This window comes from Penicillium lagena (assembly GCF_028827675.1).
Source record: "Penicillium lagena strain IBT 129212 chromosome Unknown utg000008l_segment0_segment0, whole genome shotgun sequence".
Taxonomy (NCBI): Eukaryota; Fungi; Ascomycota; class Eurotiomycetes; order Eurotiales; family Aspergillaceae; genus Penicillium; species Penicillium lagena.
In genome coordinates this window covers 1,868,501-1,893,943 of record NW_026623229.1, presented here as the reverse complement: position 1 = coordinate 1,893,943, position 25,443 = coordinate 1,868,501, and the positions used below count along the sequence as shown (strand labels likewise).

At 50.5% G+C, this 25,443-nt stretch overlaps 13 protein-coding genes across 13 annotated transcripts; 7 read left to right on the top strand and 6 right to left on the bottom strand.

The window, feature by feature from the left end:
- Positions 1 to 428: 428 nt before the first annotated feature.
- N7510_011374 (putative 2-haloalkanoic acid dehalogenase) lies at positions 429 to 1,151 on the top strand (the record flags this gene model as incomplete). The annotated part of the gene is made up of 1 exon (XM_056983299.1): positions 429 to 1,151. One exon carries the CDS (start codon positions 429 to 431, stop codon positions 1,149 to 1,151), a length of 723 nt encoding a protein of 240 aa, XP_056828793.1.
- A 125-nt stretch (positions 1,152 to 1,276) lies between these two features.
- N7510_011373 (transcription factor domain-containing protein) lies at positions 1,277 to 3,613 on the bottom strand (the record flags this gene model as incomplete). Its single annotated transcript, XM_056983298.1, has 4 exons — positions 1,277 to 2,264; positions 2,557 to 3,055; positions 3,189 to 3,314; positions 3,364 to 3,613. 4 exons carry the CDS (start codon positions 3,611 to 3,613, stop codon positions 1,277 to 1,279), a joined length of 1,863 nt encoding a protein of 620 aa, XP_056828792.1.
- Positions 3,614 to 3,650: 37 nt separating this feature from the next.
- N7510_011372 (Zn(II)2Cys6 transcription factor domain-containing protein) lies at positions 3,651 to 4,031 on the bottom strand (the record flags this gene model as incomplete). Its single annotated transcript, XM_056983297.1, has 2 exons — positions 3,651 to 3,789; positions 3,847 to 4,031. Coding segments are annotated over 2 exons (324 nt in total), but the record flags the coding sequence as incomplete, so codon positions are not given.
- A 3,558-nt stretch (positions 4,032 to 7,589) lies between these two features.
- On the bottom strand, positions 7,590 to 8,048 carry N7510_011371 (uncharacterized protein; the record flags this gene model as incomplete). Its single annotated transcript, XM_056983296.1, has 2 exons — positions 7,590 to 7,731; positions 7,795 to 8,048. 2 exons carry the CDS (start codon positions 8,046 to 8,048, stop codon positions 7,590 to 7,592), a joined length of 396 nt encoding a protein of 131 aa, XP_056828790.1.
- Positions 8,049 to 9,034: 986 nt separating this feature from the next.
- On the top strand, positions 9,035 to 9,647 carry N7510_011370 (uncharacterized protein; the record flags this gene model as incomplete). Its single annotated transcript, XM_056983295.1, has 3 exons — positions 9,035 to 9,146; positions 9,264 to 9,364; positions 9,450 to 9,647. The coding sequence occupies 3 exons, from the start codon at positions 9,035 to 9,037 to the stop codon at positions 9,645 to 9,647; spliced, it is 411 nt and encodes a 136-aa protein (XP_056828789.1).
- A 483-nt stretch (positions 9,648 to 10,130) lies between these two features.
- Positions 10,131 to 11,564, top strand: N7510_011369 (DNA replication factor Cdt1 C-terminal domain-containing protein; the record flags this gene model as incomplete). The annotated part of the gene is made up of 1 exon (XM_056983294.1): positions 10,131 to 11,564. One exon carries the CDS (start codon positions 10,131 to 10,133, stop codon positions 11,562 to 11,564), a length of 1,434 nt encoding a protein of 477 aa, XP_056828788.1.
- A 282-nt stretch (positions 11,565 to 11,846) lies between these two features.
- N7510_011368 (mismatch repair ATPase MSH2) lies at positions 11,847 to 14,720 on the top strand (the record flags this gene model as incomplete). Its single annotated transcript, XM_056983293.1, has 2 exons — positions 11,847 to 11,870; positions 11,919 to 14,720. The coding sequence occupies 2 exons, from the start codon at positions 11,847 to 11,849 to the stop codon at positions 14,718 to 14,720; spliced, it is 2,826 nt and encodes a 941-aa protein (XP_056828787.1).
- A 425-nt stretch (positions 14,721 to 15,145) lies between these two features.
- N7510_011367 (phosphatidylinositol N-acetylglucosaminyltransferase) lies at positions 15,146 to 17,947 on the top strand (the record flags this gene model as incomplete). The annotated part of the gene is made up of 5 exons (XM_056983292.1): positions 15,146 to 15,265; positions 15,417 to 15,509; positions 15,662 to 16,940; positions 16,996 to 17,546; positions 17,603 to 17,947. The coding sequence occupies 5 exons, from the start codon at positions 15,146 to 15,148 to the stop codon at positions 17,945 to 17,947; spliced, it is 2,388 nt and encodes a 795-aa protein (XP_056828786.1).
- Positions 17,948 to 18,390: 443 nt separating this feature from the next.
- On the bottom strand, positions 18,391 to 18,888 carry N7510_011366 (uncharacterized protein; the record flags this gene model as incomplete). The annotated part of the gene is made up of 4 exons (XM_056983291.1): positions 18,391 to 18,483; positions 18,579 to 18,649; positions 18,702 to 18,793; positions 18,848 to 18,888. The coding sequence occupies 4 exons, from the start codon at positions 18,886 to 18,888 to the stop codon at positions 18,391 to 18,393; spliced, it is 297 nt and encodes a 98-aa protein (XP_056828785.1).
- A 166-nt stretch (positions 18,889 to 19,054) lies between these two features.
- On the top strand, positions 19,055 to 21,325 carry N7510_011365 (exosome nuclease subunit RRP6; the record flags this gene model as incomplete). The annotated part of the gene is made up of 1 exon (XM_056983290.1): positions 19,055 to 21,325. One exon carries the CDS (start codon positions 19,055 to 19,057, stop codon positions 21,323 to 21,325), a length of 2,271 nt encoding a protein of 756 aa, XP_056828784.1.
- Positions 21,326 to 21,713: 388 nt separating this feature from the next.
- N7510_011364 (uncharacterized protein) lies at positions 21,714 to 22,275 on the bottom strand (the record flags this gene model as incomplete). The annotated part of the gene is made up of 2 exons (XM_056983289.1): positions 21,714 to 21,978; positions 22,070 to 22,275. The coding sequence occupies 2 exons, from the start codon at positions 22,273 to 22,275 to the stop codon at positions 21,714 to 21,716; spliced, it is 471 nt and encodes a 156-aa protein (XP_056828783.1).
- Positions 22,276 to 24,119: 1,844 nt separating this feature from the next.
- N7510_011363 (uncharacterized protein) lies at positions 24,120 to 24,478 on the bottom strand (the record flags this gene model as incomplete). Its single annotated transcript, XM_056983288.1, has 2 exons — positions 24,120 to 24,407; positions 24,458 to 24,478. 2 exons carry the CDS (start codon positions 24,476 to 24,478, stop codon positions 24,120 to 24,122), a joined length of 309 nt encoding a protein of 102 aa, XP_056828782.1.
- Positions 24,479 to 24,616: 138 nt separating this feature from the next.
- N7510_011362 (uncharacterized protein) lies at positions 24,617 to 24,796 on the top strand (the record flags this gene model as incomplete). The annotated part of the gene is made up of 1 exon (XM_056983287.1): positions 24,617 to 24,796. The coding sequence occupies one exon, from the start codon at positions 24,617 to 24,619 to the stop codon at positions 24,794 to 24,796; it is 180 nt and encodes a 59-aa protein (XP_056828781.1).
- Between the last annotated feature and the right edge of the window lie 647 nt (positions 24,797 to 25,443).

Below are 25,443 nucleotides of genomic sequence, written 5' to 3'. Positions count from 1 at the left end.
AGGAAATTGCTTTTCGCTATCTGGACGTAGAAGACGGTATTATGATTCTTGCAAATCTCCACTTTCATGATAACTAGCAGCTGTCCAATAAGCGTGGACCGGCCCGGGTTTACCTGATCTGGAATTCCACGAACATCAAGTTGAATTTACTAGTGGGAGATGGTTGTCGGTGCGGGGGACAACTGCTTCTTCATGTTATTGCATTAGTCTTTCCAGTCTTCGATAGGTAATTCACACATAAGGGGCTCTCGATCGCCTCCAATTGGAACAACCAAGCTGATTTTACCAGTGTCTTCTAGCCCAGGTTCCTTTCCAAACCCCTCACCGTGAAAGGCACAGAACCACCTCTCTATACGCGCCGAATTAAGATCTAGCTTCAGAGAAAATTCTCAAACCCCAAAAGCCTTCTTCCACTCTTTACCCTCACCATGGGTAACCAAAAGCATGTGGTATTCGATGTTGTCGGGACATGCGTCTCCTTCGATGCATTTTACAACTGTATCGACCGCGTCATTGGCGATAAACTCCTCGCCAAAAACATCACCGCTCGCTCCTTCGGATTTACCTGGATGACAGCCGCCGAGCTGGAATTTACTTTCCTGTCAATCTCAGAACGCTACCGACCTTATAAGGACGTTCTCACCGCTCTATTCTTCCGGACACTGTATATGGCTGGAGTTGGGTCCCCAAGAACATTCGCCACAGAAGCAGAGCGCGATCAGTGTGTCCAGGGATATTCGGAGTTGGAACTCAGGCCGGGAATAAGCGATTGCTTTGAAATATTGAGAAACGCTGGATTTACCGTTTGGTGCTTAACTACCGGGGATACCAAGCGGGTTCGTGGGTACTTCGAACGTGCAGGCGTGCATATGCCGCTTGATAACTTCATCAGCTGTGACACGCAGGGATTGGCCAAGCCCGCTTTGGCAGCGTACAGGCCGGCTCTCGCCAAATTTTCTCCTGGAGATGTCAAGTGGTTCGCAGCGGCACATATGTGGGATGTGTCGGCTGCGGTCAAGGTTGGCTTCCGCGGTGCCTATTGCACGATATATGAGCAGGAGTCCTGTGAGGAGATTTTCGACACTAAGATGGAAGTTTTGGAGAATACACTGCCACAGATGGCGGAGAGAATTGTGGCGGCTTCTATTTGATTGTAACATGTGGTTACAATATTCATGCATAATATACTCGTCAAGTGATGGACCTGCAAGTTCCACCTAGTTTGTCAAAGCCATGTAGACCGTCAGAATATAAGCCAAATATTGTTCATACACAGTCATGTTCCTTCATCGGCCACGAAGTTAGGATCCGTGAGAAATTGCCCCAGCACCTGTGCCTCGTTATATGTAGGCCACTCGGTGGAGGGAGAGAAGGTTTCGGCGCCAAGTATGAACATTTCAATCGAAGGATCAATGCCATTGAAGATGTCACCATCAATGGTGAACGAAGGATTGAGGTATGTGTCAAAGGCTGTAGGCCGACTAGATGGTAACCCATTTTCTCCAACCTGGCAAGCCAGAGGATCTGGGTCCGATCCAGACGAGCGAGACTCGCTTCTTTCGGTCAAATTGGTTCCCCATTTCTTGAAAGCCTCGTAATCCGACACCGACTTTTCCTGAATATTTCCCAACTCCCTGTGTTTTGTTGCAGTGTGTAAGCGAGCAAGCGCCCGCTCGAGTGATTCAATCAATGACACTTCAGATCTCGCCGATTCCCCTGCCGCTGACATTTCGCGGATCATGGTCAATCCGTTGTATAAGGGCTTGCGGAATTGCTCAGAGAAACTTTGGATTGAGTAGGCAATCAGCACGAGTAAAGACGCCCGACATGAGCTATATTCGATGTACGAGGCTCGTGCAAGACCTATTCCGCTATCTCGTAGTCGCTGGCAAATATCCAGTGCCTCGTTCGCTGCCTGAATACAGTCATTGATCAAGTCCTTTCGACCTATCATGGATCTATGTGACCCTCCCTCGGTTATCCTGGGGTGACTTTCGGTGGTATTGTTCATCTGAGCAGGTGAACTTGTGCTGGAGTCCGATGTTTCTTGTTTGAGAAGGAAGGGTCTTCCGACAAACATACGAATTAAGCAGTATTCGAGTCTTAAATGCATTGCCGAGCGTATATGTGCGGATTCCAGTGTTTCGTTGTTTAGAGCATCACTCGGGAGGGAGGCCCACCATTTTGTGAAAGCACTCTTCATCGCCAACAAACGCAAGACAATTTTGCATGCCCCTTGCATTTGGCAATGCCGCAGCAAGTTGCTATAAGATTGTTAGCTTCACGACAGCTTGTTGCGTTTGGGAAAATGGAAGAGGGCTAGAAAGTACATTTCGTGAAAGAGATCTTCGAGAAAATTAACCAACTGTATCGAGATCTTAGCGCGCACAACAGTCCCTGGGCAGACTTCTGGATGCAAATTTCCTTGGTACGAAGGAATATTTGCATCAACATCCGTTCGAAGTACTGAAAGAGGCCGACCGTGAAAGATCGATATTTTCCTTTATGGCATTCAGCAAATGTTCTGCGTACTTTGCGAATGAAAATAAATCTTACCTCTCTAGTGCATATGCTGTCCACCAGACGCGGTTTCGTGTTTCAATCATGGCCGGACTAAAGGCCTCATTCTTGCATTTTCGATGCATCCCGTTCTGCATTCCAAGCCGCATAGCAAGATTGATGTAAATAAAGCCTAAACCCGAGGCATCAACAGGGAGTGCATAGTAACCAAATAGTAAGCACGCCTGCACACTCTCAAGAGAGGATATCTCGATGATCTCGGGTAGTAGACGGATTGCATGTTGATAAAATGTGGCGCCTACATCATCCTCTGAGAATGTTGATCCCGGGGCGCTGATAGAACCTTGTCTTGAAGACTCAAGATGGGAATATTGTGTTCCAATGGCAAAGACAGTGAGAAGTATACTAATTGTCACTTCGCTGCCATTCTTGTAGAAGCTTTCAGGATTGGTGTACAACGAATTCACTGTTTCAAGGACCCAGGATTCCTCAGCGAAAAAGTAATGTGTCTCTGCGAACTTGAAAAATGTGTTCACTAGAAAAGTGGCAACATGTCGAGGAGGACAGGATGAGACCGCTTCTGATAGATGGTTGTTTGCAGGGCGTAATTGATGGGCGCGGGGAAAGCCATGGTCATGATCCTGCAAATGCTTTCTTCATTAGCCAACGAAGGTCAACAACGGTGGCCAGCATAAAACATACTCGGCTCTCTGTCTCTTTTATGTGGCTTTCTATGCGACTTTTAATTCGCATAGAAAAGTTCCAGTATGAAAATTCCCCGGAAAAGTCTGCAGCTAATCAACATATATCTCAAAAGCGAGGATGTGAGTTTTGCAAACGAACGAGTTGTGCTATCACCGACTGGTTCCATTGTACAAGCCTCGTCATCTAACCGCAGTCCCTCCGAGTGTTGAGGGTCAGAGACAACCGCGGGTGTAGTCTCCTCATCGGCATCAAGGGCATCTGCTAACTTTCCCAAGCTTTCTGTATCCAGCTTGATACCTTTCATCGTGTGTTTCAGAATTCGCTCCATATATCTTGCGCGCTCCACCAGTCGTCGGAACTCGGACCTTTCGGCTTTTTCCCTGATCATCCTTAGACAGGCTCTGCCAGTAATTGCTCATGGTTGGTCACCTTGGTATGTAAGGACGAAACTCGCGAGACCTCGGCGGGAGACCCCGGAACTCACATATTCGCTGGAAATGAGCACATCTCCTGCAGGGGGCTCCCCCTTCACACTTCTCCTTTAGCCGTCGGCACTCATCGCACCTGCAGGTATAGTGTTAGTAAACTCAATCATGCATCGAGGTTGATGCGAAACTTTACGCCCGGGCTGCGCGCTTCTTTTGTTCCATGATCACGCTTTCGACACTCTTCAGCAGGAGCAATTTCAATTCCGAAGCGCGGAATTGAGCAAGGGTAAATGTGGGTGGGGTAGGCCCCGTGACGCGGAGATGGAATAGTTCTGTCCTGCAGCATAGATAACGCTGATAGCGCAGGTTCGCCAGGGCCTGCTGGTGGCCAATGATTAATCCCGTAACATTCTAGGCGTATCACTCGGTTGACACAACACACAAACTCTAGAGCTAAAATGAGGAACCCCCATCTACATTCATAAGCAACCGTATCTTTGGGGGACCGCATGAGATGCCATAAGTCACTGCTTTTGAAAACAGTTATCAATAAGTCTATTTAAGTCTCACTGAATGAGTAATTTCCTGATGCAAAAAGCTCTTTTGACATACAACAAAGCCGCTGTCGAACCACGTGATGAGATGATAGATCAGTTAGGAGATCGTTCGACCGAATAACTTTAATAATTGTCGAGAGCCATTAGTCATTCATGTAAAAAAAATTTTTTGTTTAATTTGGTCTTTTGTTTATTAGGTCAAACATCTGTAGATGCGGAAAAAACGGAGGGATGGGTGAAATGTAAGACAAATTCATGACAAATATTTGGGAGAAAAAAAAGACCACAAGACTAGGACGCACCTCTAGTGATCTCACGATTGTTGAAACTGAAGTAAGGTTCAGTCGTACACACTCTCTGGAGGTGAAGATTTGGTGTTATCTGTTATCGACAAGGTCGTCTTACTAGTAATTTTTTTTTTTCACTTCATCTTATCGATCCTCGTTTAGTACCATCAAATCAACCTTTCGTTATAAGGTTGGGCATGTCTAGCTAAGACAGGCAGTGATAGTGATCTATTAGAGGGGAAGCTCTTGGTGGGGAGTATCAAGCAGAGAAATGCCTACTACTTGTGACCGGATGTCAGATCAAGAAAGAAAATCAATAAAGAATTCAATTTGAGTACGTAGTCGACGGGAGATCCAAGTTGAGAAAGGGAAGAAGAGACCGAAGAAGAGTCTCTACTTATCTACAACAGTCTATGTCCTGTGTCACCTGTCAAACGCAGTCTTCAAACGCAGTCTTCAATCGCAGTCTTCAATCGCAGTGATGCCAAACGCGGTCCCGTCAAGCGCAGACCCGTCAAGATCCCATCAAGTGTGATCACACTACTTACTACTCATGAGTACGTTCTATATACACGCCGTAAGTCACATAATAGTAAAGCGGTTGCATTCACCTAGCTATCTTATATAGATATAAATTTATTCAGGAGATTTTGACAAAAAAAAGTTTTGGGACGAACCGGGATTGAACCGGTGACCTTTAGATATGATCTTTAACTGAAGTAGGCTTCAGTCTAACGCTCTCCCAACTGAGCTATCGTCCCATTTGATGATTCATCCATAGACTGGAAGATGAAAATTTGGAGACTTTAATCTGATAGCCCATACTCATCTGGGCCAACTGAGGATTCGTCCAGTGTGTTAGCTTAGCAAACTTGAAAAAACTAATACAAGTGAAGCATGACACTGCGGCTAAGGCCATCTTATCTGTGCCCAAGTAACATCTTTTTTTCCTTTCTCAGGTTGCCACCCTTCCTTCCTCTGACTTTTAGATACAGTCTCGACCAGGTCTACTCTTTCCTTCCAAGGATTTTTGATCATCACCAGTCAAATCCATCCAATTATAGACCAACGAAAGGATGGGAGCCGCCTCAAAGCCGTGTAGGGGCTCGTGTCCTAGTTCAACCCCGATAAGAACCCGACTGACGACCAGATAATAGAAAGTGCCTCAGTGCCTCTTCTGCGGTCTTTGCGGTATTCGCAAAGCAGCGCGCATTAGCTTCTTGATCGCATTGACCGAAACACTGGCGCGGATCTTCTCGTCGACCAGAGACACCGCGCAATTTGGGCTGTCGGATGTGGTGAAGATCTAGGAGGAGCAGTCAATCCTTAGCGAATCCTCATTGTGTCTGAGACTACCAGGTATTGTCGAAGTCAAGGTGAAGATGAAAAATTCGAAGAAGCTAGCGATGGTATCAAATATAGCTCTCTTAAGTTTCAGAGCGTGATTCCGAGCGTCTTTATTTGAGCCACGAGCAAGGATCCAAGCAATACAAGCCAACAAGAGGTTGATGTTCACTCGAAAATATCCAGAATTGACTCTAAATCGTTTGGTCTTCCAGAATATCAATTTTCTGAGATGGACTCAGCTAAGTCGGCCATTTGTTTTGCCTCTCGCTGCATTTCCGCTTGCGTACGCTACGTGATTATACGTAATTTAGCAACGTGCCCTACCTTGGCTGTCAGGGCTCACAGCGCGGCGGCCTGAGTGTATGCGATGTGACCAGGTAGTCAGATCAGGAAGAAAACGAGAATGTAGTCAAATTGATGTACTGTAGTCGACGGGTCTTCCAGGTTGGAAGAAGAAAGATGAAAGAAAGAGGAAACAGTCCAACTATCTACGCAATCCATATCACATGGTCACGTCAGGCACAGTTCAGGCCGGTCACATGCGATACTATATATTAAAGAGCTTTTATTTTTCGCAATTGTCACGATATATATGGATTTTCGCGCAAAGGTCCTTGGGGGTGTGGGTCTGTGGGAGGCGAACGTTCCCTCAGTTCCAAGTCACCGAGTGGGTGAAGCGAGCGTCATGACTTGTCTAGCTAGATACAACTAAACTATTATAATGATGCAGGAGATTTGACAAAAAAAAGTTTTGGGACGAACCGGGATTGAACCGGTGACCTTTAGATATGATCTTTAACTGAAGTAGGCTTCAGTCTAACGCTCTCCCAACTGAGCTATCGTCCCATATTATGATGCCTAGTATTAAGATAAGTAAGGAGATTTTAGTATCGTCATTATAATAGTATGATAGTTCTATTTACTGGACCAGGGCGTGAAAAATTAACGTACCATCCCATCCTACATATATTCAATACTGTAAACAACTATCATATGACAATAAAAAAAAATCGCATTCACCTAGCTATTTTTCTAAGATGTAAATTGATGCAGGAGATTTGATAAAAAAAGTTTTGGGACGAACCGGGATTGAACCGGTGACCTTTAGATATGATCTTAACTGAAGTAGGCTTCAGTCTAACGCTCTCCCAACTGAGCTATCGTCCCATTTGATGATTTAACGAATCATGGCTGGTTACATGAATGGTATGCAAGATAAAGTCCGATAGCCGTGCTCATTATGTGTGCCCTTAGTAGCATCTCTTTTCCACTCTTTTATTAGATTGCCTCTCTTCCTTCCTCTGACTTCAGTATAGTCTCTGTATTACCCAATTATGGCACACGACAGCCGTGCTGATCCTTCCTGCACCACGGCTACATATGGCCCACTGTCAGGGCTGCCGTGAGAGGCTGCCGCCCCCAGTTATCAGCTCGCTAGTTAGGGTTTCTCGCAAAAATAGTATACTGTACGTGGAACTAGGTGATCTATTGTCTCTCTTTTTTTATCCTCACAAAGACGTTTCGTTCGAAAAGGGCAACATCCCGAACCCAACATCGCTGGACCATAACCCCCAAAAGCCAGAGCGACCGCATTAAGGATGTCGAGCTCACAGACACTTTCACGGCCCAGGGCCATTGGTACCGCTGGGTGCTTGCTTTATCGACACTCTTGCTGCATAGAAACGTAAATGAGACCTTGCGATATTGAACGCAATGATCTGCTCGCCTTGGGCCACAGGCTGCCGTCACCAGTCTTTGGCGCGCCCACCAGAGCCGGCCGGATCACCACATGCCACAACAGTTAATGCCGCTGATACGCTTGAAATTGGCATCGCCAGCTTTACATCTAACCCCTTTGCCCTTGCGACTGCTCGGCAGTAGGAACGTCTAGTACAGTGCGGTTGCCGACCACAATATATATATCCGCTCCTTCATCTATGCTCAACCCACTTCTGGACATCTTCTGACCTCATGTCACCATAAAGCCACTGTTCATCATTGTCTAAGTAATAGGTCTTCACCTGCTTGGCTGTGATATGAACCGAGAATTTTGTACGACTTAGTGCGGAAGAGGAGAGGAGAACAGTTAGCTCGGAAGCAAAATTGCGATAGACCCCAATGGTGTCGGTGCCATCATAATAGGTTTCAACTATCTCAATAATGCTAAAGCTGTTACCTAGGCTCGGATAATCGGCGAGTTTCATCAAGATTACTGGCGAAACGTCTTAGCTTAATTGCGGATTATTGTAGAAAGAACTTCAGGAGGAGAATGCTAACATGCATTTTGGAAGCATACCAGATCTTTACAGGGGTGTGAATAGGATAGGGCAAGTTGCGTTGGCAGAAAAACAGAATAATATGCTTGTGAGAGGAGCGCAGCTGGTGACATGGCAGAGAGACTGTAAAAACACATTTCACTTCTATCTCTTTTCCTCATGTTAGGGATTACAGTGGGTTGGTTAGGGCCCATAATAGTATGACGTCTACCCCGCATCACCCCATCCTCTCCTTTGCTCATCTTCGTTTCCTTTTACAAGGACAGGTATGATCCCATATGTTTTGTTACAAACTAGAAATTGCATATTCCACAAGTCTCTTGTATAGATCGATTATTTGAATTGCGGGGATCTACTTCGTGAGTAACTGTAAGTCATTGGAGCGGAGTCAAGCTCGACGATGACACCTAGTGACGTCGACGGAGCGAGCTGCAAGAACTTAACCTAGTGGGCGCTGGGGGATGGTTAGACTTTGGGTCGAGCTAGGGCTAGGCTTTCGTTGCTCGACTTAGCTTTTGAAATGAGGAGTGGCTTAGGGACTTGGGTAGAGAACCGTGCGATTTTCTCTGGAGAGCTCCATCTATACATACTGTTGGTGTGATGTTATGGAAAGCATGCGGAGCAAATGAAATATAGCTACAGACTAGCACTAAAGCTCTTCCATTCTCATTAAACCAATACTTTCTCGAACATGAAAGCAAGAAACCGAAAAAATGAAGAAAAGCCCGACCGAGCCACATGCAACCCCAACGAATACGTCATCGCCCGCACGCGGGAATAAAAGCAGGGATCCTACCTACTACCTCGCCCCAGCTCTGCTATTCACACATAATATCCTCTGACTCTGCCAGACAGACAGCCCTGAATCAACAATCCATTGATCGCTTGATCCTTCTCACTCACACATACACACCATGTCCAAGAACCGAACGGGCCTCTACCTGGGTCTTGCCGTGGCGGGCGCAGGCGGGTACTATCTGTACCGCTCGGGGGGAGATGTCGAGGGTGCGAAGAAGGAGATGAAGTGTGGGTTTTCCTCTCTCTCTCTCTTGTTTTATCCATTTCCACCGACTCCCAAGGAGATTGATTGCCATATACATACTACTGTGTAGAGTGGAGCATACCTGTACTAACACTATACAGACGACGTGAACAAGGCGCGCGATAAGGTCCCCAGCGGCGAGAGCGCCGAGAAAACGGGCAAGAATATCGGCAAGGAGACCGGTGCTGCTTTGGATAACGCTGTAGGTTCCCCACCCCATTCTCTCGTTCTTCCATGTGACACTATATGGGAGCATAACTACCAAAGCAAGATACTAACCGATTCAGATCAACAAAACCCGCACCACGCTGGACGAACGCATCCCAGAGAAGACGCAGGAGGGCATCAACAAGGCCGAAGAGCTCCGCAAGGAGGCGCGCCAGAAGTTCCACGAGGGCGTGGACAAGATGGATCGCACGGTTGAGCAGAAGGCGGCGGAAACGAAGGGAACGGTGTCCGGGTGGTTTAGTTCGGGAAACAAATAGATCATTGTCATTATGTCTTTGGTGTACTTAGTTAGGTCTCGACTCGATCGAATCCATTTGTCTGGTATGGAGTTGGTGGTGTTTGATTGGTGTGGTTGAGGTCGAGTAGGACATTCCAATGTTCGGGGAGGTCACCGTAGTGACCAGAATGTTGAGGAGTATTCGGTATATACGGTGGAGATTATCTTTTTTTATTCCTCCTCGACTCAGTGCACCTTTTATTCTGTTCTCTTGTCTTGATGGAAAATCATCACTTAATCACTAATAATTGTTGAAACCGCTTTAACCCATTCGGGCTGACGCGACACGACACGACTTGGACGCGCCCCTTCTCCCTCTCGCGTCTCGCTCTTCTCATCCTTCTTTCCCCATCTTACTTTTCACCCACATCATATTCCCGGTATCTCTTACCCTGTGTGATTTATCTTCCCCCATTCCTCCTTCCTCATATTTTCTGTTCAATAAAAAAAAAGTGCAGTCGCGATGCCGCGCACCGCCCGACAGAGCTGCCTCGCCCAGCAGCAGCCAGCCATCCAGGCTTTTACCAGAGCCACCAAAGCCGGCGCGTCGCAGCTGCCAACCACCAAAAAGCCTGCCTCCTACGCCTCCCTGTCCGTCTCGCCTTCCAAAAAACGCAAACTCCAGGAATTGGAGAATGTGGAAAGCGCCAGCCCTCAACAGACTGTCGAGGAAAATCTGACGCCCTCCAAAACCCTCAAGCTCAGTCAATTGTCCGTCTCCTCGCCGCGCAGTGGGCATTATGCGTCACCAAAACGAACCCCGAGTCGACGCGCTCGCGCATCCAATGCCAATGTTCAGGAAACCACCCCGTCCAAACAGCGGATCTTGAATTTCGAGAAAATCAAGGAGGAGCCCGCCATTACTCCGCGACCGGCGTGTTTCACCGAGATCCTCGATCTACACTCGTGCTTTGTCCAGGCTCTGTCGCTCCACGCAGCCCACAATGGCTCCAAGAACCCAGCGGATCTCAGACAGTTTCTTCCCAGCGTCACCCGCATCTGGAGGAAGCGCAAGGTGCAGCAGAAGGATCTGCAGCGGCTGGTCTGGATCTGGGATCGCAGCACCAAATCGAGTCACGTCTCGTACCGTCTGGCAAATTACGGCCTGGGCAAGATCTGTCTCGAGCGGGCGGTGCAGACAGAGGAACAGCCCTCCGCGTTGCAGGAGTCGTTCGAGCAGGCCCTTGATCTACTCTGGGAGAAGGCCCAGGATGCATTCGATGGTGCCAGTGACGAAGACCGGGCGTCGCTGTTCCTTGAGACGCTGGGTCTGTCCCCCGTGCACGAGTCGCTCATCCCATTCGCCTCCTTCCACAAGGGCCAGCAGCGCCTGCAGGACTTGAAGGGTGGCATCATTCGCATGAAGACCGAGAAACTGCGCGCCGAATCCGAGCAGTGTCCACCCAAGACGCTGGCCGCCACGACAAACCGCCGACAGGGCCTCCTGGACCGCATCAAGAACAAACAGCTGCACCAGTCGACGCTACCTCCGCCCCCCACCAAACGCGAGGTCATCCGCCGTGCCGCAGCCGACCGCGTCGAGGAGGTCGCCGGCATCTTGGCGCTGCTGCGCCCGGCGGGTTACGTGGGCACGGGGATCAAAGCCATGCTAGCTGCGCAGCGCAAGCCGTTCACGCTTGAGATGATCGTGCAGCATGTGCGGGACTCGATCCGCAGCCCGATTGCCTCGGAGGAGGTAGTGATGTGTATTGAGATCCTGGCCGAGGCTGGTGTGGCGGGTCAGTGGATTAGCATCGTGCCCATCAACGAGATGCGCTCGGTGGTGTTGAAGTCATGCAGTGATGTCTCTGCTAAAGATATCGGGGCCAAGGTGGCCAAGCTGAAGGCCGAGTGGGATGCGCCGTGTGGGCAGAGTGTTCTGCTCGCACCTGTTTAATATGTTGTTTCTTTTTTTCTTGCATTGTCCGTCTTGCATCAGCGTTGTTGTGATACCCTCCTGTACACCATCACCAGGACCATCATGTCCGTAGTTATCCTAGCCTCCAATCAATTAATTAATGAATGATCGATCAGTCCATCCTCCAATTAAAAATAAAACTAAGAAACCACTTAAACACGCGACGCGTCTCACGTGACGGCGTTGCCACCAAGCGCGTCTTTTGCACAGGCTACACTCCCTGTTCTGCAACTGCTCTGTGTTGCACACTCAACCAACATAATGTCTTCTCGGCCAGATCTAAGGGTACGTATGCTTGCTTTATGCTACCACAAGTCACTAATTTATTTGTAGGTCGACGACGAAGTCGGATTCATTCGATTCTTCCATTCTCTCCCAACACCCGACAACAATGAGACAATCCGCGTATTCGACCGAGGCGAATGGTACTCATCCCACGGCGGCGATGCAGAGTTCATAGCTCGCACCGTGTACAAGACGACCTCAGTGCTGCGCAACCTCGGCCGCAGCGAGACAGGAGGCCTGCCGTCCGTGACCATGAGCGTGACGGTCTTCCGCAACTTCCTGCGCGAGGCGCTGTTCCGACTCAACAAACGTATTGAGATATGGGGGTCCGGGGGCACGGGCAAGGGGAACTGGAAGCTCGTTAAGCAGGCCAGTCCCGGCAACTTGCAGGATGTGGAGGACGAGCTGGGCAGCGTGGGTGCCTTGTCAATGGAGTCTGCGCCGATTATATTGTCCGTCAAGATCTCGGCACGCGCCGCAGAGGCTCGACATGTGGGTGTTTGCTTTGCGGACGCGAGCGTGCGCGAGCTCGGTGTTAGCGAGTTTCTCGATAACGATGTCTACTCCAATTTCGAGTCGTTGGTCATTCAGCTCGGTGTGAAGGAGTGTTTGATCACGATGGATACAACGCGCAAGGATGTCGAGCTGGGCAAGATCCGCGCTATTGCGGATACCTGTGGGATTGCCATTTCGGAACGCCCAGCCGCCGATTTCGGGGTCCGTGATATTGAGCAGGATCTGACGCGGTTGCTGCGGGATGAGCGCTCGGCGGGGACGTTACCGCAAACAGAGCTGAAGCTGGCGATGGGCTCTGCGTCGGCCTTGATCAAGTATTTGGGCGTCATGTCCGACCCCACCAATTTCGGGCAGTACCAGCTGTACCAGCATGATCTGTCGCAGTTCATGAAACTGGATGCTTCAGCGCTCAGGGCGCTGAATCTTATGCCCGGCCCACGGGACGGGCATAAGAGCATGAGCTTGTTTGGTTTGTTGAATCACTGCAAGACGCCTGTGGGCAGTCGTCTGCTGGCGCAGTGGTTAAAGCAGCCACTGATGGACCTGGCTGAGATTGAACAGCGGCAGCAGCTGGTCGAGGCGTTTGTCGTCAACACGGAGCTGCGACAGACAATGCAGGAAGAACATCTACGTGCCATTCCGGACCTTTACCGGCTTGCGAAGCGGTTCCAACGAAAACAGGCCAACTTGGAAGATGTTGTCCGCGTATACCAAGTTGCCATTCGGCTGCCTGGATTTGTCAGTGCGCTGGATGACGTGATGGATGAGCAATACCAGTCACCGTTACAAAAGGAATACGCCTCCAAGCTTCGGGGTCATTCTGATAGCTTGGCCAAGCTGGAGGAGATGGTGGAAACGACGGTCGACCTCGATGCGCTCGAGAACCACGAATTCATCATTAAGCCCGAGTTTGATGAGAGTCTTCGCATTATTCGAAAGAAGTTGGACAAGTTGCGGTACGACATGGACATGGAACATCGCCGTGTTTCCAAAGACCTCAACCAGGACATGGAGAAGAAACTGTTTCTGGAGAACCACCGCGTGCATGGTTGGTGCTTCCGTCTCACCCGCACAGAGGCGGGGTGCATTCGCAACAAGAAAGAATACCAGGAATGCTCGACGCAGAAGAACGGCGTGTACTTCACCACATCGACTATGCAGTCCCTCCGTCGCGAGCATGACCAGCTCTCCTCCAACTACAACCGCACTCAGTCCGGACTGGTCAACGAGGTTGTAAGCGTCGCGACATCGTACTGCCCCGTTCTGGAGCAGCTCGCCGGTGTCCTCGCTCACCTGGATGTCATTATCAGCTTTGCTCATGCCTCGGTCCATGCCCCCTCGGGCTATGTCCGCCCAAAGATGCACCCGCGCGGGACAGGGAACACCGTGCTCAAGGAAGCTCGCCACCCGTGCATGGAGATGCAGGACGACATCTCATTCATAACCAATGATGTCTCCTTGATCCGCGATGAGTCCTCGTTTCTCATCATCACCGGTCCCAACATGGGTGGCAAGTCCACATATATCCGCCAGATCGGCGTGATCGCGCTCATGGCGCAGACGGGCTGCTTCGTGCCCTGCACCGAGGCCGAACTCACCATTTTCGACTGCATTCTGGCTCGGGTGGGCGCCAGCGACTCGCAACTCAAGGGCGTCTCGACCTTTATGGCGGAAATGCTCGAGACTTCCAACATCCTCAAGTCCGCGACCTCGGACTCCCTGATCATCATCGACGAACTCGGTCGGGGCACCAGCACCTACGACGGATTCGGTCTTGCCTGGGCGATCTCTGAGCACATCGTCACCGAGATCCGTTGCTTCGGCCTCTTCGCTACCCACTTCCACGAGCTGACCGCGCTGGCGGACCGGTACCCCAAAGCTGTCCAGAACTTGCACGTTGTCGCGTTCATCGGTGACGGTACTGAGGCTGCCACTGAGACGGAAACAAAGAAGAAGCGTCAAGTGACTCTTCTCTACCGGGTGGAGCCCGGGATCTGCGACCAGTCATTCGGTATTCATGTTGCGGAACTGGTGCGCTTCCCGGATAAAGTAGTGAACATGGCGCGCCAGAAAGCCGAGGAGCTGGAAGACTTCTCGACCACTGAGAACAATGGGGACAAGGCACAGGAACCTGTTCCCTCGCTCGACAAGTACTCTCAGGAGGAGGTGGAGGAGGGCAGCTCCCTCCTCAAAGAGATGCTGATGAAATGGAAGACGGAGATCGGGGGCAAGGATTTGACCGCCGAACAGAAGCGCCAGGCTATGCGGGATCTGGTCAACGGGGACGCAAAGCTACAGGCCAACAAGGTCTTCCAGGGTATTACGGCTTTGTAGATGGAAGTGTGTCCTGCTTCCTAGGCTCGGCGTTTTTGGAGGAGGGTTTTCGGTGCTCTGACCATGTCTCGGATATGTTTTATTAGTTTCTAAATCCAAAATTCCTCTTATGATACCTCTGTTTATAGGTACTTGTCCTTAATCCTTAGGGCTGCGAACCAGTCACGTGGATCCACCTCGGTCCAGGAGCGGAATCCAATCGCTGAACAGGCATCAATCATCACCGCCGATACGCCCACCAGCAGTGACACTGCTGATCCTGCCGTTCCTCCAGTACTTCTAATTCTCAGTTCGCTCGTTTACCTACTACCTACCTACCTCATCGCACCGGATTGACAAGCCCCTCCGAAATAGTCCCCCCCGAAACAATCTCAATTCCCAGCTATGCCCAGCTAGAAAGTGGACCGCTGAGCGACCTTGAATTCATGCACCCCTTTTCCATCCTCACCCTTGGGATCTTCGTCGCGGGCTACACCACTGCCAGGTGGGATCTTGTTACCCGGCTCTACGAATTAGCTATCTTTGCGTGGGATCACGGCGTCGTGGTAGGTGTTCTTTTATTTTTCTTGTTCGGGTCGGTGTTCGCGTCTTGCTGGTCGTGTCTCCCGCCCACCTCTCTGCCAGCTTGACTACACCCATCTTAGTGCCATTGCCAGTTGTGTTTTGTGTTGGCATGACTGATATATGTTTTGATAGACACGCACCGCGAAGGGATTCCTCTTCCTCTCCGTCTTCTTCTTCCTGCTCGTTCTGCCTATCAACCACCTTGCGGCGAAGGAGGGCAAGTTGGTGAGCTTCCAACACCACCATTACCATCTTCGAGTGACCATGCGTTTCGCTGACGGTTTCTGTGATATGCTAGCACCCGCGACACGTAAATTTCGGCGTCTCGGCTCGGGAACAATTGCGCCGGCGTGGTTCGTTCTAATACTGCGCGGGAGGATGACAACATGCTCATGAGCGATGGACTGCTGCGGGTGTTCTGGCCGTATGATCTCCCGCGATCTTCGTCGCCAGGGGTGATTATCGGATGGCGGAATTCGGAGCTTGATCTTTTTGTGCTCACGGTGCTCGAAGATGTTGAGCCGCGCAATGTCGACAATGCGCTTCGTGCCGGCATTCTCTTTCGAAATAGTCCGCACCCTATTGTGCGTATCTTCAATCTCTGTGGTCGGTCTCAGATGCACGTCCTCGGGTCGACAAATTCGCCTGATGCGCCAACTGCGTTTAGCCCCTCCCATCTCTATGTGACCACTCATCTGCCATCCAAGGCTCCGCGGATCTTCTGTCCCCCAGAGGCGAATTTGTCTGTTCAGGTTATCATGTTCCATCGTCCCCATCCCAAGCGAATGGAGTACATGTCTCTCGAGCCCATTTCCCTCGCTTTGGGTGATAAGGCAGCTACGGCGAAAAGATGGGGTCCGGTTGTCAGCAAGATTGAATCCGAGGAAGAGAGCGAGAAGAGCCGGTCCGAGGTGCTAGTCGAGAAGTTGAAACTCCATACAGTGGTCAAGCATATTCCGTCACAGAAGGAACAGGCCCTCCCGCTCATTGTCAACCAAGTCAACTGCGCCTATGAGATGGGACAGCTCATGCACAAGAATAGCCACCTCATTGGTATCCGGGCCAAGAGGAGTATGAGTGTCGGCGAACGCGTGGTGGAATCCGCAACTACCCTGTGGGGTTTTTTTGTCCTCTTCGTGGCCCACATTTGCTGGCAATGGATCTGGCCCGTCATCACAAGATTCTTTGTCATTGGTCTCGTAGGGCACCGATCTGTCGCAGAGATTGTCCTGCAGGTCCTCGAATGGCGGGCGCGGCCTGATGCTGCTGCTCTGAAGGACATCTCGGCGACAGCGCAGCAGGTCGATATACGACTGCAACAGTTCTGTTACTGGCCGATCCAATACACCAAGCTTCGCCAGAGAAAGGATAACTGGGAGAGTGTCACTACAAGCCACCCGGATTATATTCGATTCTACAATAGCTTGTGGCTCGTTGCCAATGATGTGATTATTGGGATCGCTCTTGGGTCTTATATCATTGACAACGCGAACTGGGTGGCTTCTCAAATCAATACCGTTCTTACCGGCTGGACTGTTGAAGGGCTTCAGCGCACGATCTCGTGGTTGATGGACTGGCCAGCCGGTCTGAAATTGAACAACGAACTTGCAGCTTTCCTGGGTGACTTGTTCCTGTGGGTCATCGAGAACTGGGCGGGTGAGTACATCTTAATCTTCCTTTTGCTCTCAGTGCTAAATATTCGTGGATCTAGCTTGCATTGCCAACCTACAACCTTATCTACCTCACCTGATCTACGTTGTCGGGTGCTCCAGCTTCGCCGGAGCCAGCATGCCCATTGCAGTATTTTCCGACTTGCTTTCCATCCTAACCATCCACATTTACTCCTTCTATATTGCCTCCGCCCGCATCTTCAATTGGCAGCTCACGATCATCATCTCTCTGTTCCATCTTTTCCGCGGCAAAAAGCGTAATGTCTTGCGCAACCGAATTGACTCATGCGATTACGACCTCGACCAGCTACTGCTCGGCACCATCCTATTCACCGTCCTGTTCTTCCTTCTACCTACCGTCGTCGTTTTCTACCTGACTTTTGCATCGGCTCGGATGTTGATCATCTCCATGAAAGCGGCGTTTGACACCTGTCTTGCGTTCCTGAACCATTTCCCACTCTTCGCACTGATGCTGCGAGTGAAGGATTCACGGCGCCTGCCAGGTGGTATCCGATTTGAGCTTCGAGACGAGCCTGAAAAGCATGCCCCAGCCTCTGAATCATCCGTCCGGGCTTCCTACATCCATCTCGAGGTATACACCTCTATAATCCGATGTCCCACCGCACGCACTGACTAACATCTATCTAGTCCGTCCCCCTGCCGCTACGGGCCATGTTCGACCAATACTTCCAGCTAGGTCATCGACTCCGAAAGCACTACCTCGCACCACAGGTCATCTTCTGCCTCGTCACCGGCCGTTTCGTTCCGCCGATTCACCGCCGCAATCTGTACAGCATGCAGTATAGCATGCTTCCCGCGCGCCGCGCAGGTATGGCCGAGGTATGGGCGCTTCTGACCCAGCCCAAGAAAGGCAGCAGCGGTGGCGGCGCAGCCGGCTCGATGGGAGGAGGTATCGGATCCTTGGGCAGTCCTGTGCCCAAACTGCCCGCGAATTTCGTTCAGAGCGATCTGAGGAGACGAGGTCATCGCTGATGCCGCTTTGTCTCCTGGTATATAGTGCTCGTATAGAATGCTTAACCGAGATGGTTAATTGAGCATTTCCCAATCAATATATTAATTTTTTTATATCTCAACCAATCTTCTTTGTCCATATCCTGGCCGTGCTATAACGTGTTTAAATCGGAAGTTTGTACAACCATCCAGACCCAGGTATAGTCCTTTATTTTTGCCCCCAAATAACAACTCAAGTGGTAGAAGATGTCCAAGCAGAAAGGAGAGATCGGTCTATGCAGACAGAGATGAGATGTAGTATATACACAGTAAATGAAGCCAAATCCAAACGCCCACCCATGGAGTCAGTCAACCCATGGGAAATGCTCGTCATCGCTGAAACCAACTAGACGAATTCAAAGCGCGGTCATGTACTCGCTCATTGTAACATGCCTCGCAGGAGACGAAAAAAGGAGCAGACTAGACTAGGACTTCTTGAGAAACTCCGAGTCCGTCTCGCTACTACTCTTCCGGGCATCATCTAGCATCGATTCGATGCCTCTCTCCTTTAGAGATTTCTATTCTCGCCACAATCATTCCTAAGTTAGCCGCAGATTCTTTTCTAGATTTTTCTTTCTTTTGCTTCTTGGCAAAGCGCAAGACAAGAGCTTACATTTAGACAAGACTTGTACTTGGTGAAGAGTTCTTCGCAGTCGTTGGATGATGTGTTGCCACGAAGGTACTCTAGCACATAGTTAGCTATACTGCTTCATGAATTGTTGAGATATATACCTACTCTCGCTGTACCATTTTAGGAAGCAGGTGTCATATTTCCTGTATCGGATGTCGTGGTTAGCCTTTGCGTTCAGCTGCCAGCTATCTTTGGAGCTGCTCGTTTGTCCAAGTCGTGTAGTCGAAGCCAGGGAATCTGATCTGACTCACTCTTTGATATCGTTGCATTCTGGAGCAATGGAAGCAGCCATTCTGCCGACAGCTAAAGAGACAGGGAGTGTGAGGTAGTTGAAGAGAGCAGTGGAGTCATGTGAATAGTCTTGAGGTGCCCGGGTCATCAGTTTATCCGGGTGACTTTTTTTGCCGTTCAGTTTCATTCAAGCTCAACTACAAACTACAAACTACCCAAGTTACAGCATGGATTCAGCTGGAGGGTTCACTTCCTTCCAGGACAGACTGTCATCGTCTCTGGTCCAGGTAACCCGCACCGTCGGACAGCTCTCGTCCGAAGACCTGAACTTCTACCGCACCTCCAGCGCTGAGCTTTCCGAGTCGCTCGACGAACAGAGCGAACGCATCCTTTCCTTGACCTCCTCGGTCCTCAAAGCTGCAATTGCCGGAACCGACCTTTCCGCTCCGTCCCTCCACAATGAAGAATCGGTCGAGGACAATTGGCGCGGCGTGGTGGATGTGATCGACGCGCTGCTGGAGAAAGCGGACGCCTGCTTGGATGAATTCACCGGAGTGATCAAGAAGTTGAGCCCCTCGCAAGAAGAACAGGCCCCCGTGAAGAAACCGCCGCAGAAATTCCCCACCATCTACGACTATGGCCCGTCCAAGATCCCCAAACCCCAACTGCTATTCGACCACAAGCCCGATAACTCCGATCTCGGTCCCTTCCGGCCTCTGCTCAAAACAAAGCCGCATGCAATTGTCCCGCTGGATGAATCGCTACAAACTCGCGAGCTTGATGGCAAGACGGGGTATCCCTCCCCGTATGAGGCTGAGATCCGCGCTGCGAAGTACCCGAAATCGGTCTACGAGGTCTCTCCTCCGATTAACTACCTTCCCTTTGAAAGTACGACGGCTACGTTTGTCAATACGCTGGAGGGAGCCAAGGAGATGCTTGGCGAGCTCAAGAAGGCGAAGGAAATTGCGATTGATCTGGAACATCACGACGTGCACTCCTACCATGGACTTACCTCGCTGATGCAGATCAGCACTCGCGACAAGGACTGGGTGGTGGATACCTTGCAGCCGTGGCGGGAAGAGCTCCAGATGCTCAACGAGGTCTTTGCGGACCCGAACATCCTCAAGGTCCTGCACGGATCAACCATGGATATCATCTGGCTGCAGCGCGATCTGGGCCTGTATATTGTCGGGCTCTTCGATACTTTCCACGCGGTATCTGCGCTGGGTTGGCCGAAGCGAAGTCTAAAGGTCCTTTTGCAGAAGCTGGTCAACTTTGAGGCCGATAAGCGCTACCAGATGGCCGATTGGCGGGTTCGCCCGCTTCCAGATGCTATGTTCGACTATGCCCGCTCGGATACACACTATCTCCTCTACATTTACGATATTCTACGCAACGAACTTGTCGAGTCCTCGACCAAGGCCGCTAACCACATCGATTACGTGCTGGAGCGCTCCAAAATTGAGGCGCTACAACGGTACGAGCGGCCGGTGTATGATGCGGCAAATGGACTGGGTCCAGGCGGTTGGTACGATCAACTGTCACGCAACCCCGGAGTCCTGCCCAAGGAACAGTTTGCCGTTTTCAAGGCTGTTCACCAGTGGCGTGATGAGGTGGCGCGAGCTGAGGATGAAGGCTGGCAGTGCGTGTTTCCCAAACATATGCTCTTCAAACTGGCCCAAACCATGCCGCTCGACATGGGCGTCTTACTCCGGACTCTGTCACCTGTGACGCCCATCACGAAGGAGCGAGCTCATGACCTCCTCGAAGTGATCAAGAAAGCGAAAAGCGAAGGTGCTAATGGTCCGGAATGGCGCGACGTGGCGCCACCGCCGAAACCTCTAGCGAAAGCTGTAGCAGCAGTTCTTCAGCCAGAGAGCACCGATTTTCCTGCTGCCGAGCGCTACGAGACGTCCCAGTTTTGGGGCAATGTCCTTGAAGCATACGAATCACCTGCTCCGCCGACATACTCGCTTGTTGCAGCGGCCGAAGCTCTCCGACTTTCTCTTCCCCTACCGCCCATGCCTTCGACCGTGTCACAAGCGCGTGAGAAACTGAGCACGACTGCCAAACCCCCTCCACCGACTATACCTGCTCCCGCCCCTGAAGAACCGAAAATCTTCACTGTTAAGGAACTCGGCGGCCCACGCAAGCGAAAGGCTGCACCCGCTGAACCGACCGAGCAAGCTGCCTCGACACCAGACGAGCTACTGGTGGAGTCGGGCAACGAGCCCGAATCCACGGAGAAGCGGCGCAAGAAATCGCACAAGGACAAGAAGTCCAAGAAGTCTGCGCAGACGGATTCCCAGCCCGAGAACGAAGAGATCCCTTTCGACTATGGCGCAGCGGAGTCAGTCTTTAACGCTGCACCTGCTCAGTTGCCCAGCAGGCGACAGAAGAAGCATTTCAACCCATACGCCAAGGCGATGGATGCTCCTTCGGGCGCGCGGAAGCAGAATCGGGAGATTCAAGGCAAATCGCACACGTTCCGCGAATAGATTCAAATCTCCGAGCGTCCTGGCGCTAGTTGTTCCATCTCTGGGTCTTTAAAGCATCTCCGGTGTTTTGGGTTTTGGTCTTTTCCGAGCATAGCGATACCTCCCATTCAAGTGTAGGAGGATTAGGGTTTCACTCTTGATGCCTGTATGATATAAAGAAATGATAAGAGAGCTACTACTATCATCAAGATGAAAAGTTATTCAAATAGACCATATCATGTATTAGTTTATCACTGTATCAAAGGAATGTATCTATCCTCATCACCATGCATAACAAAAAAGGAGCGTGTAATCCATATCTATACCCAACTTCACAGTGTGTTCCAGTATGAACGAATGCCAGAAAGAAAAGAAAAATTGAAAAGGACCCCATTTAGGTCAAAAGAAATTACGAGGCACTCGGAGGAATAACGGGGAGATCCAAAGCCCCAACCCAGTCACACTTCTCTGAGAAAGCACCATGAGCAAAGTCCTTGCACTCCCAGTCCTCGCCCTTCGAGTTAACCGAATACTGTCCGCTCCAGGTTCCGTCCGAGCGAGCCACCTTGAGAGAGAAGTTATCGATCGAGGTAATGGGGCCAAGGAAACCGAATTCGTAGGTGTCGTCATTGCACTTGACCATCGTGCTCTTGGAGGGATCCAGGCCATATTCCCTAGATCAGGCATGCATGTTAGTCTGGTGTTTATTCGTTCGTACATGTGGATATATGTAGATACGAAGATGAAAAGAAAGACAGTACTTACCAGGTAACAGCACAATCGGTGCTGGTGTTCGCGTTGGGGTCGTTCACGGTGAAGACCATCGTGCCCCGGTTGAAGTTCGAGTAGTTCTCGGCGGACCAGTTCTGGATGATTATCGGCTTGAAGGCGGTTGTGCGCTTCATGCTGCTGGGAGCGGCAAGGGTAGAGCCAGTGGCGAGGAAGAGGGCGGAGATCGTGGTGAACTTCATTTTGAATGATGATGATGTTGTTCAGTTGGACTTGAGCGAGTGATGGCTTTGCTTTGTTTTGTTTGAGACGATGGTTCTGAGAAGATTGATTGAAGAGGACGTTGATGTTGATGATATTTAACCTGAAGGGCATTGCATACATTCCCCTTTATATCTTTTTCACTGCACTAGGCGTTCTGCAAATTTCTATACAATCTCTAAAAACAGGCACAGAGACATACGGATGAGGCTATGTCCACCGCATTGCCGAGCCGAGTAACACCGGCAATGCAACGAGAGGGTGCTACACATGTACATCCAACAAGACTGAAACAGCTACAACCAACAAAAAGCACTGGATGTAATTCAATCTCATCGAAAGTCGGGCGCCTCTTCGTGGGGCTGCGGCCAGAGAGAGTGCGCTTATTGGCTCGGACTCAGGCAGCGATTAAGATCGTCGATTGGAGAGGCGTCCAGCCTCTAAAGGTATTTTTAGATGCGGCTTGATAGTGAGATGTGGGGTTACTGGATGCGGTGAATAGCTTGTTAGACGGGGAAGCCAGCACACGGCTCGCTTTAATAGAGATCAGGTACGGAGTACGTCGGTAGCCCTACAACTGGAATTTCACGATATACATACAGGATGAGCGGTCCGCAGGGCTTAGAGTGACTTGGGTCTGTTTCAGTTCATATTTTAGAAATTATGTCGAAGGTGAGCGAGTCTGCTAGACCGTACACATAATGGGATCTAGACACTCTATCTGCGTTAGGCGGGAGCTCTTTGCCTTCTGTATCCGTATCCGAGCCCGAGCCCGAGTCCGAGTCCAACTCCGAGTCCGAGTCCGTCGGCTTGTTGGAAGGGTGCTTTGGTCAGTTTTTGATGAATATTATCAGTGGTTACGAGTGATTCCTAAAGTCACTCATCAGTGGTGTTTAGTATGGTTTTCTGAGAGAGATGCTGGTGGATATATATATAGCTCCTCAGTCTAGTTTATTCTTGAATCAAAACATCCTTATGGCAGTTAGTCCGTTTTATTCCAGAATCCGACCAAGACATCTGTATGCACAACGCGTAGCGGTCTACAGTAGTTCCTATGGCAGCGGCGGCTCAACAGTGCTCTCTCGTATAGGTGGTGGTGGTTTGATTTTACGCTATGACTGTTGAGTCTCCAAACGAAAGACCCGTCATCTGTGGCAGTACAGCCACATGGCAGGTATTTATATTGAGAGTGGCACAAATCATAAACTGGCGGGTCTTGAAGGCAGTTTGTGAACCTAGGTTCTTATTAGCTTGCAATCAGTCTCTGCGAGGAAGTCTTCTACTTCTTTCTTCATGCTAACATTATTGCAGCTATAGTTACCCATGACTGTGATCATAGATCCATTGACCCTTGTCTATACCCTGGCGCTATGACGAACCCCCGGAGACCTATAGTCGTTATGTAGGATTTCATAACTATTGCGCCAACACGCACTAGGATTGCTACATGCACAATAAAACCAAGAGTCAATGACACGAGTTAAACTATCTTCAACACATATGCATTGCATTATGCATTGTAACCCCTCTGCGCCTCTGAAGAATCCTGCATGATCAATTGCATCCGAACCAACACTTCTAGCTCGTTTAACCTTGTCTTGGTCTGTGCATACCAGCCAGATCCTCGTCAGAGCTACCTACGTAAGTAACTAACTAAACTCCCCCCGCTAAAAATCGCCCGGAAGAGTCTAGGATCTCTGCCCCGTTGCATCGACATCGACTCGGCCGTCGCCTGCGCTTGCATGCATCATCCCGCCGTCGTTCGCGCGTCGCTAGTGCCCTCGTAGCGCAGCGCGGAATGGGGAAACTAGACCAGGATTAGTTACTACATATTAGGGACGCGATCACCCGACATGATGATGATGATGATTACAATCGCCGCATGGGCCATGACTCCCCCGCCAAAAGCGAGAATGTAAGGTTCGACGGCGGCCGAATACACTTCCTTGGGATCTTCGACAAAACGGGCAAAGGTCATTCGCCCGCTGGTGATGACAATGTGGTAATCGCTGTCGATCGGCCGAGCCCAATTTCGCTGATAAATTGATTGAGGTCCGATCTGCAATTCCTCCTGGCGCGTTTCATGGGCATCGCCAGGAATAATCGTGAGGTACTACTCAGTAGTCAATGCCAGGATGGATGGTCAGTAGGCTCGACATGCACCCGTTCAGGGGCAGCATGCATGGGTTCGTTCGTTCTCTCCACAGAAAAAACAACATTCCGAGTCCCACCGGATCCACTCTGCTGCGCATTTACCCCTGAGCGGGAGAGCCAGATGGAATGGAGACAACAAAAGCAAAAAAAAAAAAAGAAAAAGAAAACATGCCCAGCGCGTCTATCCCCGCATGGCAGGCGAGTGCCCAACTCACGACGGAGGGAGCAAGAAACTCTGGGTCCGAAGGAAACCAAAATGAAAGCTCGGACCGCCGCCAGGTCCCAACCGGTTGCGCATGCCAGTCGGGCGGAAATGGCGGGTACGAGAATTCGGGATCTGCTGCATAGCAAGCGTGGGCATTAGTGAACTAACTACTGAGACATCCGGGTTGGTTCACGGGAAGAGGGAGCACCACATCGGGAACTCAACCTGAAACCACCACCTGAGCAGTCTCGTGGATGTCTTAGCCCCGAAACAAGTAACTGACCATCTCGGCCCACTTGGGGAGGAGTCAGTGCGATGGCCGTTGACGCAGGTACCGCGAGGTGGTCTATCGTGAATCATTCATCCGTGACAGACGGTCCGTAGGTCAATCAATGGTGAGGGCCGTGTCATTGCAGAGTGCGGTGAGTCGTACCTGTCGTAGCCGGTATACATCAACCCGTATCAGTCGCTCCGGAGGATATCCGAGTGGCAAAAAGCGCACTGGGCCAGGGGTAAACCAGTCCCCTTGCATTATTCGCCCAGCGAAAAGAAGCATAGTGAGCATCGTCGTGAGTACATAGTTAACTAATTCAGGCAAATCAATCATGATTGACCTGCTCCACCGCTGCATCCACTTAGCCCATCCCTCTCTCTCCCCCTCCCCCTCTTCTATTCGGCTTCCGCTTCTCTCTTTCCTCCCTTTTCTCCCTTCCCTCACCACCACCACCACTCTCTCTCCCTCTGTCGCTCAGGCTTGAACTCCTGACCACAACACGGTCGGCTTCCCCCT